The sequence below is a fragment of the Aquarana catesbeiana genome, linkage group LG01 (genome assembly GCF_042186555.1).
Source record: "Aquarana catesbeiana isolate 2022-GZ linkage group LG01, ASM4218655v1, whole genome shotgun sequence".
In the NCBI taxonomy this organism is placed as follows: Eukaryota; Metazoa; Chordata; class Amphibia; order Anura; family Ranidae; genus Aquarana; species Aquarana catesbeiana.
The window spans coordinates 468,627,125-468,639,902 of NC_133324.1; the positions used below are offsets into that span (position 1 = coordinate 468,627,125).

Genomic DNA, 12,778 nt, shown 5'->3' on the forward strand with positions numbered 1-12,778 from the left:
GGTACACAGCATGTTTTCCACATACAGGCAATTCAGTAAGGTTTTTACATTTATTTAAAGTGATTATAAAGGCACAAGGTTTTTTTTTATCTTAATGCAGTGTATGCATCTAGAACCAGCGATGATGTAGGAGTGTCTTGGTTGCCCAGGACACCCCTCATCATTGACTGAGATAGCAGGACGGTGCCATTGGCTCCTGCTGGTGTCAATGAAAGCCAGTCAGCCAATGAGGAGAGAAAGGGGGAGTCGGGCTAGTGTTCCATTCCATGTCTGAATAAACACAGGGATCTATGCTTCGGTTTGTGTGCCCCCATAGCAAGCTGCTTGCTTAGGGGGCAGACAACAGGAGGGAGGGGCCAGGAGTGCCCAAGAGGGACCTGAAAAGAGGAGGATCCTGGCTGTTCTGTGGAAACGCACTGCAGAGGGAAGGTAAGTATAACATGTGTGTTATTTAAAAAAAAAAAAAAAGACTTTACAATACTTTAAAGAGACCTGCAGTGCACAGAAGCCCTTCAATCCTATCATACCATTAGCAGATATGACTATTCTGACCTTTAGGAAAAATTTCTGACTCATACTGCCACATAGACAGGAAGGTAACAGAGTTTAACCACTTCCAGCCCAAGGCCATCATATGACATCCTTGACCTTCAGTGGGGAAATCTGAATGATGCCTGCAGCTACAGGCATCATTCAGATATCCTCGTTTTCAACTGGCGATTCTGTGCACCATAATGCCCCGTACACACGGTTGGACTTTGTTCGGACATTCCGACAACAAAATCCTAGGATTTTTTCCGACGGGTGTTGGCTCAAACTTGTCTTGCATACACATGGTCACACAAAGTTGTCGGAAAATACGATCATTCTGAACGCGGTGACGTAAAACATGTACGTCGGGACTATAAACGGGGCAGTGGCCAATAGCTTTCATCTCTTTATTTATTCTGAGCATGCGTGGCACTTTGTCCGTCGGATTTGTGTACACACGATCGGAATTTCCGACAACGGATTTTATTGTAGGAAAATTTTATATCCTGCTCTCAAACTTTGTGTGTCGGAAAATCCGATGGAAAATGTGTGATGGAGCCTACACACGGTAGGAATTTCCGACAACAAGGTCCTATCACACATTTTCCGTCGGAAAATCCGACCGTGTGTACGGGGCATAAGAATGATCATAGCGGCAGTTCCTCTACTTGATCATTCTTACAGGCAAAGGGAGGGGACATCCCCCCTCCTGCCACCATCCGGTGCTTCTCCAGGCTCTCCGGTGCCATCGGGGACCCGAAGAAAGAACCAGCTGCAGCCAGATGACGACCATAGAGATTTCCGGTGACCAGATGGTCACCAGTCATCTCTATGACCATCGGAGGCCCTAGCGTGGTGTTATGACATCACGTGCGGGCCGCGATTGTAATGTGTAATGTAATGTAATGTGTTAACATGAGATTGTGAATTTTTTTTCTGATCTCATGCTTTCCAGCCTGGAGGAGAGATGTGGGGTCTTATTGAGCAACAATTCTAGCACTAGACCTACTCTGTAACTCTAACCTGGTAATGTGTAAAAATCTTAAAGCATTGCCTATGCAGATTTTTAAGTATCGAAGTTTGGAGCCATTCCATGAGTGTGCGCAATTTTAAAGCGTGACACGTTTGATCTCTATTTACTCTGTGTAACATCATATTTCATATTATGCAAGAAAATTGGGCTTACTTTACTGTTTTGTTATTTTTTTATTCATGAAACAGTTTTTTTTCCAAAAACATATATATAATGTTAGGGGGTTCTGAGTAATTTTCTGGCAAAAAAATATATGATTTTTACATGTAGGAGAGGAGTGCCAGAATAGGACCGGCATGGAAGTGATTAAACTATGTTAGCATTCTTCAAAGAGACAGAGACTCTTTGATTTCTTATTTAGAGCAAATAGATCAAAAGTGACTCTAGTAACTGTAATAAACTGTTTACTCTAAAGTCCATGAAGAGAACACACATCCAAGGTTAAAAGAAAGGAAGTTTAAACTCAGATTTTAGAAAGGGGTCTTTACTGTTAGCGCAGTAAAAATATGGACCCTAACCCCAGGAAGTGGTACTAGTTGAGAGTGTCAACAACTTCAAAAAAATGTTTAGATATCTTCCTCAGTAAGCAGCCTATACAAGGCTAGGGGATTGTTAGATAATAAAAATGTATTGCAAACTAGTTATTTGCCATCAAGGGATTACATTACTTATGAGCATGAGATTAAAATCTACCAATAGTTTAGCCTTAAAGGTGTTATGGCAGCTGTAATGTATATATTTTCTATGGAATCTTTAAAAAAGTACTCTCTGAATAATTAGATACTCATAGACAAGTATACTTAAAAGTAAACTTTAGCATATATGTACCTGCTTGGGGGTAATTTCTTTCATTATAGATGTGTGAATGTGTAAAACTGAAGAAAGGATTTAGCTATAGAAAAAAATGTCATCTTCTGCCTTCACTTCAGTGAATGCACCAGGCAGACTGCCATTGTTCTCTATGGCTGGTCCCTGCTTTAGTTTATTGCATGTGGCACACGTTAATGGAAAAAGGCTGACTGAGAAAACAAATGTGAAATAAATCTATTTATTGCTGCAAACACAGACGGAGGATTGTAGATGCTAAACATATATTCTAAAAAGATTCTGTGGTCAATGGACAATTACAATAATTTAAATGTAAAGGGTAGATCCACGCTAGGAACTAAAATTTAATAAGCAGCTATGCACTATAACCTAGACGCAACGCACAGATAATATATGTAAAAAGAGTGCAGCGCTAAAAAAAAAGTGCATTCATGCGAATACAAACAAATATACTAATATGCAGACAATAAATTGTATATAAACAATAATAACTGTGAATAAAGTTTGAACACACATATGCAAAATTACATCACATGTGAATTAAGTGCAATTGTGCAAACAAAATGTTCATAAAAAGCTGGATTTCATCAAAGAAAGTCCAATGGAAGAAAAGAGTGTTTGGAAATAACAATTATACCCCTGACGGCGTGACACCCATCACCATAAAAAATGGAGAAAAAAAATGGAGGCTTCCTGGAAAGCCAGCAACCCCTCTCTTGCTCACACAGCACTTGGTTGGATCTCTCATCCACTGAGAAAGAAATCCAGACGTTCCTTTCCTATGGCCGTGGGTGGTATACACCAGGAGGTTCACAGCAACTCAGGATACAGGGTGTAGTATTAGGAAGCCTCGATAGCAGAATGTTTAGGAGACAAAAGGACTCCACATAGTGTGATACTGTCACAACATCCGGTTTATTAAACAGTACACTTACATAAAAGTCCAAGCTATGATCATGTCACAATCAACAGATCAAACAGATAAATTCCTTGTGAGTTTCAAGCAGCGATCACGCAGCTGTAGCAGCATGCATATGTATGGAACTCGAAGATCGTTTCGTTATAAATGACATCATCTGGGGTACCAATTACAATAGTCTGATTCTCTATCTTAAGTTGGTAAATTGGTTTACTTTACTTATTTTTTATTTCATTGTATTTGTAGATATCAGAGCAGACATATCAAGAAGAATTTCAAGCTGCTTACCAGTTCTATCTTCTGCCTTTAACACATTTACCTTAAATAAAAATTATTTTCAATGAGTTAAAAAAGAAAAACGTGTGGAAACCCTAAACCAATAACTAATCTAGAAAAAAAAACTATTACAGAACATGGTCTAATCAGGCTATAAGAGCAAAAAAAAAAAAAAAAAAAACACCTTTATCCTCAAAGACAATTGTACAGCTCCCTGGAGCTCCCTGAGTTAAATACTGTTAGCAAGCACAATGATATATCAAAAGTACAATTAAAATTACATGAAAGAAAGCTAACGGCTTTGTTAATTGACAGTTTTATCCTCCTCCAGCAGCCTGGATAGCGCATTAGTTATCAACCATGTGTTTTTTTTTCTAATAAAAGTATATACCGTATATACTCGAGTATAAGCCCACCCGAATATAAGCCGAGGCACCTAATTTTACCACAAAAAACTGGGAAAACTTATTGACTCAAGTATAAGCCTAGGGTGAGAAATGCGCAGCTACTGTAAGTGGAAAAGAGGGTCAACAGTGTCCATTTGCAGCCTCACTGCGCCCATTTGCATGCCTCACTGTGCCCATTTGCAGCCATAGGTCCCCCAAACTTCAAACTCGGTAGTTAAGGGTTCCTAGATGCCCCCTTGCTGCAGCCAAAATTTGGGGTCTCTGGATCCGAAATGACATTGCTGCAGATGGGCACAGTTGACCGACTTTGGGGCCCCGTATCTCGGGCCGCTTGGTGCTAGGAACCCCAAATTTGCTAACCCAGTGGAATTAGCACTATAACATTTCCAAAGCTGGGGTTCTTAGCCCCAAGTGGCCCCAAGATACAGGGTCCCAAAGTTGGTTCGGAAAATATCAAGCACTTTTCTGCAGCAGAGAATAACATTTTCCAAACCGACTTTGGGGCCCCGTATTTCAGGGCCACTTGGTGCTAGGAACCCCAGCTTTGGATATGTTGTAGTGCTCGTTCCACTGGGTTTGCACACTAAGTGGCCCCGAGATATGGGTCCCCAAATTCGGTTCAGAAAATGTAATTCTCTGCTGCAGAAAAGTGCTTAACTCGAGTATAAGCCGAGGGGGGCATTTTCAGCACAAAAAAAGTGCTGAAAAACTCGGTTTATACCCGAGTATATATGGTAACTACATTTCTTAGCCCCTGCACCACTTATTTGTGGTAAATATCAGGGCTGAAGTTTCTTCAGGAAGTTACACTTCCAGATGTGTTGATCTCCCGATACCTCACTGAGCTCAGTGATTCCTCCAGCTGTCTCCTACATTACTACAGTATTTCACAGAACATATTTATTTGCATGTTAAGTTTGGCAACATAGTCACATTAAGAGAAAAAAAAATCAGTTTTTGTATAAATGCCCACTGATGATTTTTTGAATAGTAAAACAGTGCTCATGCCTCACACAAAGCATTACTTTTTTCTTCTTAGCACTTTGGACATTTTTGAAACAGGATATTATATAACTGTAGTAGTACATCTGCAAAAATGTACAAGTATGTTAAATAAATTGGTTCATTCTTGACCCATGCGCCATAGAACCTGTAACTGTATTCTTTGTACCGAACACTTTGAGGTTGATTTACTAAAGGCAAATAGACTGCGCACTTTGCAACTGCAGTTGCAATCTTGGGAAAGTGTTTGCTCCAGAGCTTAGTAAATTAGGTTAAGCTTCTCTTTGCAAATAACACCCAATGACATGCAATGAAAACAAAAAAAAACAGCATTTTTGCTTGCACATGATTGAATGATGGAAGTCAGCAGAACTTCCCTTCATTTACTAAGGGTTAAACAACAAGACTTACCATTTTGGTGGCAATAACTTAAATTTCACCTATTTCTTGCCACACATTGTGTACTTTAATGATGGTATGTTCTCCTATAATGTATAGTTTTCAGGTATAAATGAGAACTACTATAATGCTGCAAGATTGAGTGATATTGTTACTTTATAGGCTATATGTATATTCCTTTGAGTAAAATTGTTATACATCTGCAGAATATATTATTGTTTAACGAGTACTCTTCTTAACAGCGTCTCCACAGAGCTTTAAATACATCATTTAATGAGGACGAGTTTCAACAGAAATTAAGGCGGTTAGAAAAGAGGTAAGTAAAGCCTTTTTACTTTAAACTCTATAAGACTTGCATCAGTGTAGAAACATTTCTAAAGTTCAAGCTAGTTTCTGCACATTCATTTCTGTATCAGTATATTTGTGTTTTACCTCCTGTATGACCAGAGCTATTTCCTACCTTCCCATTACATAATAAGGAAAATAGACTCTGGCCTCATCTAAACAGGCCATGCAAAGTTAATAGAAATAACCGCAGAACCCCTAGTATCCTACAATGACGGACTATATCGGTCACAAAGAGGAGACATATTAGTTGAAAACATAGTATTTTATTTAGAAAACAATTAAAAGATTTTTTAGTGATACCCCAACAGGGGCAGTGAGTATATAAAATATACAAATAATAAACTAGACATATACAGATTCGATGAACATGGTCTATACAGTGAACCCACGTAGACAACGTCTTATCATACCACTGTATGGACCATGTTCATCTAATCTGTATCACTCACATTTTTTAATTGTTTTCTAAATAAAATACTATGTTTTTATCTAATATGTCTCCTCTTTGTGGCTGATATAGTCCATCATTTTCGGATACTGGGGGTTCTCCAGTTATTTCTATTAACTCTGCACCTTCACATTACAAAAGTGACATTGAAGTTGATGCTTATTATTCATCCAAATAGAGCAACTTTTGAAAACAAAGTTTCCTTCACTTTTTCCTTTCTCCTGTTTACCTAGATGTTAGGGATAATTGGGATACCAAGTATGCATGCATTCTTTACTTTTGTAAACTTTTGTAAACTTTGCCCTGATCATAACCCTAGTCCTATTTCTACCTCCAGCATGCTCGAATGAATATATATATATATATATATATATATATATATATATATATATATATATATATGTATATATATATACCATGTATATATATGTGTGTGTGTGTTGTACAGTATATACAGTATACATTAGACTTGTCTCTCTCACTTTGCTATCTTTATCACTTTGATGTCTCTAGCACTCAGAGGATATTAATGACTGCCAGGTCACAAACAGGCAGTCTGCCTTTGCCGCTGTGGCAGTGTGGGTGGTGAGGGTTAGGTGGCACAGCTGGGGCCACAGACCTACAACATCTGCAGAGAACACTAAGAGCTGCATTCCTGGTATAATCTGTGGGAATGTACAGTCATTTTGACAGTCCAAACAAATGCTGACAGCAGCCCCTAACATACACAACCCTATTCAGCTTTTATCTTTTATTAACTCTTTCCCCTTTTTCTCTAATATTTTTCTGCTGATTTTTTTTGATTAACTATTTGTATGTATTTCATCAAAAACATTTTTTGCACAAATTCATCAACATATGTAATCCATATACTTCTGTTTTTTAAATTACATTTTAGTTTCTTAGTAAAGAGCACAAATAGAATACAATGTGCACATTTGATGAGTTTTAAATCTCTGTTCACTGAAGATAATCTGGTTACTATCACAACATTAATGAAAATTTCTTTTTTTTATGAACCAAAAGATGGCAATCCTATGGCCAGGGAGCAGTAGCTGTAATTTCTAAACCCTGCATCAGCCCAGCCATTTCACATTATATATTGCTTGGATTTTCATTGTTACTTAATAGTGCCTTCAAAGCTCTTTTACCTTAAAAAATCCATTGAGCATGGATTACATAAAGTTCTTTGTAGCATTCTTTAACCACTTAAAGACCAGCCGCTGCAGTTGTACTGTGGCAGGTTAGCTCTCCTGGGCGAATCACTGTCATTGTACATTGGACGCTTTAAGACCACTAAAAGGGAAGCGATGTTTGCCAGCCACCCGCGATCGCTCCTGAGAGAGACATAACGGGGATCTGTCAATGTAAACAGGCAGATTACTGTTCTATCAGAGGAGAAAAGACAGATCTGCTGTTCCTAGTGATTAGGAACAGCGATCTGTCTCCTCCTCCAGTCACTACACTGCCCCCACAATTAGAAACACCTCCCTAGGGAACACTTAACCCCTTGATCGCCCCCTAGTGTTAACCCCTTCCCTGCCAGTGACATTTATACAGTAATCAGTGGCTATTTTTATATCTGATCGCTGTATAAATGTCAATAGTTCCAAAAAAGTGTCTAAAGTTTCCAATCTGTCCGCCGCAATGTCGCAGTCCTGCTAAAAATCACTGATCACTGCAATTACTAGTAAAAAAAAATAATAATAATAAAAATGCCATAAATCTCTCTCCTATTTTGTAGATGCTATAACTTTTGACCAAACCAATTAATATAGGCTTATTGCGATTTTTTTTTACCAAAAATATGTAGAAGAATACATATCGGCTTAAACTGATGAAGAAATTAGTTTTTTTTTAATTTTTTTGGGATGTTTATTATAGCAAAAAGTAAAAAATATTGTTTTTTTTTTTTTTCAAAATTGTCGGTCTTTTTTTGTTTATAGCGCAAAAAATAAAAACCACAGAGGTGATAAAACACCACCAAAAGAAAGCTCTATTTGTGGGGAAAATGGAGATGAATTGTGTTTGGGTACAGTGTCGCACAACCGCACAATTGTCAGTTAAAGCGACGCAGTGCCGTATTGCAAAAAATGACCTGGTCATTGAGGGGGAAGATCCTTCCGTTCTTTAAGTAGTTAATCATATTGAAAATGTTAGCTATTTATTGTGGACCTAAAGTCAGAATATGACTTTGAGTCTCCATGACCCCCAGTGGTGTATTTAGGTTTTGTGCTGCCCTAGGCCTGACTAAGCTCGCGCACCCCCCTAATTTAACTATGACCCACCCCTTCCTGTCAAGGCCACACCCCTTCCTTTTTAAGATCCGCCCTGTCATCTTCATGGGAGGACAGAGGGACGCCACGGGAAGAGGACAAAGGGACGCCGCGGGAAGAGGACAAAGGGACGCCGCGGGAGGAGGACAGTGAGCGATACGGCATCTTTTCATTTGGGGGTAAGGGGATATGTGCTGGGTGCTTTGGGAGGTTCTTGCACTGAAGTCGTGTCCCTCCTCTGTGGCTCCTCCTCCTCCTGGCTGTGTACTGAGTGTGTGTGGCTGACAGTGGGGAGAGAGGTGTGGGCTGCTACTGAAAGCCCATCGCCACTTGTGGGACTCCGGGTGGCAGATGTCCTGGGTGCCCACGCTGGCACATCCCTGTCTGGCCAGTTACCGAAACTCAGTGCCGTAACTTGTTGTGGGCTCTGGGACAGTGGCGTCACTAGGGTTGGCCTAGAGGATATCAGGTTAGGTACTTCCTAATGGCTCAGTTCCTGAGAACAGTAATGAATAATGGCCAACAGGCTCTCTTACCAGATCCGGTGAAACTGCAACAGTGATTCCTCCGGCTGGATGTTCGCTCACTCTGGGTTGCCCAGGCCAACTCTAGTCAGTAGTGTAGCATCTCTACCCTGGCAGTGGCTTCATCTTTCTCCCCCTCTGTTGGTGCGGGTACAGCGTGGCTCTCTGGTGGTGCGGGTAAAGCGTGGCTCTCTGGTGGTGCGGGTACAGCGTGGCTCTCTGGTGGTGCGGGTACAGCATGGCTCTCTGGTGGTGCGGGTACAGCGTGGTTCTGGTGTTGCGGGAACAACGTCTCTCTGGTGGTGCGGGAACAACGTGGCTCTCTCTCTGGTGGTGCGTGGCTCCCTCTCTGGTGGTGCGGGTACAGCGTGGCTCTCTGGTGGTGCGGGTACAGCGTGGCTCTGGTGGTGCGGGTACAGCGTGGCTCTCTGGTGGTGCGGGTACAGCGTGGCTCTCTGGTGGTGCGGGTACAGCGTGACTCTCTGGTGGTGCGGGTACAGCGTGGCTCTGGTGGTGCGGGTACAGCGTGGCTCTGGTGGTGCGGGTACAGCGTAGCTCTGGTGGTGCGGGTACAGCGTGGCTTTGTTGGTGTGGGTACAGCGTGGCTCTGGTGGTGTGGGTACAGCGTGGCTCTGGTGGTGCGGGTACAGCGTGGCTCTGGTGGTGCGGGTACAGTGTGGCTCTGGTGGTGCGGGTACAGCGTGGCTCTGGTGGTGCGGGTACAGTGTGGCTTTGGTGGTGCGGGTACAGCGTGGCTCTGGTGGTGCGGGTACAGCGTGGCTCTGGTGGTGCGGGTACAGCGTGGCTCTGGTGGTGCGGGTACAGCGTGGCTCTCTGGTGGTGCGGGTACAGCGTGACTCTCTGGAGGTGCGGGTACAGCGTGACTCTCTGGTGGTGCGGGTACAGCGTGGCTCTGGTGGTGCGGGTACAGCGTGGCTCTGGTGGTGCGGGTACAGCGTGGCTCTGGTGGTGCGAGTACAGCGTGGCTCTGGTGGTGCGGGTACAGCGTGGCTCTGGTGGTGCGGGTACAGCGTGGCTCTGGTGGTGCGGGTACAGCGTGGCTCCCTATCTGGCTTCCCCAAGCACAGTACTCTCTTTTTCTCCTCCTGTAACCCCCCCAGCAGAGTGCATGCATGCTGGAGGCTGTAGCATGATGTTTGTGGACACACACAGGGCTGCCATTCTTCAGGGATTACTCTTCCCATGATGCCCCCAGAGTCTTCTGATTGGCCCTCTGCTGTGGCCAATTATGGGGTGAGAAACAGCAGTCAGGAAGCTGGGCAGCGGCACAGGGAAACCAATTAGAGCCGCTCTCTCTCTCTTCTCTCTTCGGCTGACAGAAAGAGGAGGGGGGCGAGCGGGGGAGATACACAGACAGCCCGCGTCTCTCCTCTCCCTGTCACAGCTGCTCCATTTACCAGAGACCTCCCCTGCTCTCCCCCCCTCCCCTTTCTGTCAGCTGAACGGAGAAGAGAGAAGAAAGAGAGAGAGCGGCTCTAATTGATTTTGTCATGCCGCCGCCCAGCTTCTTCCCTGCTGTTTCCCTCCCCATGATTGGCCACATCAGAGAGAGAGAGAATCGCAGCTTTACAGGGGCGGCTTGACAGCTCCTGATTTAACTGCTTCCAGGCCCCATCTGCAGCCGCGAGGCCACTGCACTCCCAAGCTGTACTCCTGATGTGCCCTGCTGTGCGGGAGGAGAGCGGGTGCCGTTTTGGGGGGGGGCGGCTTTTTGCCGCCCCCCACAAAGTGCCGCCCTAGGCCTGGGCCTTGTTGGCCTAGGCCAAAACACAGCACTGATGACCCCACATGCCACCTACATTCTGTAAATGCTAGAGATTCATCAGACCCTGATTCCCCAATGATTGTCTGCCTCTGCCTGAACAACCATTAAGTAATCTGCCTCTCACATATCCACTCCCGTACTTGCACTGTTATGCCCCGTACACACGGTCGGACTTTGTTCGGACATTCCGACAACAAAATCCATGGATTTTTTCCTACGGATGTTGGCTCAAACTTGTCTTGCATACACACGGTCACACAAAGTTGTCGGAAAATCCGATCGTTCCAAACGCGGTGACGTAAAACACGTACGTCGGGACTATAAACAGGGCAGTGGCCAATAGCTTCCATCTCTTTATTTATTCTGAGCATGCGTTGCACTTTGTCCGTCGGATTTGTGTACACACGATCGGAATTTCCGACAACGGATTTTGTTGTCGGAAAATTTTATATCCTGCTCTCAAACTTTCTGTGTCGGAAAATCCGATGGAAAATGTGTGATGGAGCCCACACATGGTCGGAATTTCCGACAACAAGGTCCTATCACACATTTTCCTTCGGAAAATCCGACCGTGTGTACGGGGCATTAGGTGTACCTGCATGTCAACACCTAAGAGAGATTCTACTGTAATATTTAAATTCTCATTGTCAAGGGTAGCTGTAGCTTGTATTTAATTATGTTTTTTTTATAATATAGGTGCATGTGCATGCTCGTGATTACTAACTATTTAGTATAAGGAACACCATAAATTAATATAATTTAAATGGATTCTATATTTCTTTGGGTTACACAGTTGATTTCACTGATCAAACCTTAATTAAAAACTGAATTTGTGCCCATTTCTCACTTTGCGTATCCAGTAGAAATGTAAAAAAAAATATATATATAAAATATATATTAATATTAATGTAAAAACTGAGTTGTATTGGCTATAACACCATGTATGTTGTTGGAGAGAGTTTCAGGCTCCTCCTCAAAAACAGAATAATACATGGGGTTATTGATTTAAGGTGTAGAGAAGATCATTTTGAATCAAAAGTGGACAAATTGCCTATATTAACCTATCATTTTCACAAGAAATTAAAGTTTAAGTTCCTGCCCCCCCTTTTACCAATATGCTAATGAAAATTTCAAATAAAGCTTTCCTGTGTTCATTACATTCCTTATTTTAAATCCACGCTGGTTGGTTTTGCAGTGCTCAGAGTATTAGTCTGCTGTATAATGTAGACAGTTGCTACAATCTCCAGGGTTCTGATACCTCTAAGTGTAACTTTAAGCAAAGTGTAGGGAGATCCCTGCTCTCACCACTGCTAGTGTAATCAATCAGCTTCTACAGAGAGTGAATCATTATGCAGAGTCGGTACAATTTTGTAGAGATTTTTTTTTTCCTTCTGTTTCTGTGAAGGGTCTAAATCCGGTAAACTTGTCAGCTGTTCTACCATATCAGTGAATAATCGTAGGCAGGGAGTTGCATACTTGTGGTCAAGAAGGTGTAGGTTCTGGAGAACTCTGCATTTGCAGAGTTGCTGTACAGGGCTTTCCTCAGGACTAAGCAAGCTGTGGAACTCAGCTCTTTCCTCTATACCAGGGTTTCTCAACCAGGGTTCCATGGAACTCTAGGGTTCCTCCAGCGGTTGCTAGGTGTACCTTGAGCAATGAACAACTTCTGCTCCTCAGATAAGTTCCCAGTGACATCATTGTTATTTTTAGCTTTCTGTAATGGGCTAATTCTTTCCAATGGCCACACTTGTAAGGAGCATTCCTCCCAAAGACCATCACACTAATATATCATGAGATATTATTACTAATATATCATTGAAGATATAGTCATTTTTATCAGGGGTTCCCTGAGCCTGAAAAGTTATTTCAAGGGTTCCTCTGTTCTGAAAATTTTGAGAAAGGCTGCTCTATAACAACACTGGTTGATCTCGAAACTAGTGTTGATATAGAGGAGATATCCAGCTGTTTCTATTCAGGCAGATCATGGCAGGTGGGGGGATC

The 12,778-nt window shown here is 42.5% G+C and overlaps 1 protein-coding gene across 1 annotated transcript in view; it reads left to right on the forward strand.

Annotated features, from left to right (window-relative positions):
• GRIN3A (glutamate ionotropic receptor NMDA type subunit 3A) overlaps positions 1-12,778 on the forward strand; it is a 596,809-nt gene that overhangs the window by 545,557 nt on the left and 38,474 nt on the right. The window contains exon 8 of the mRNA XM_073591206.1: positions 5,638-5,711. Coding sequence (XP_073447307.1) covers positions 5,638-5,711 — 74 coding nt within the window. The remainder of the gene's footprint in view (positions 1-5,637; positions 5,712-12,778) is intronic.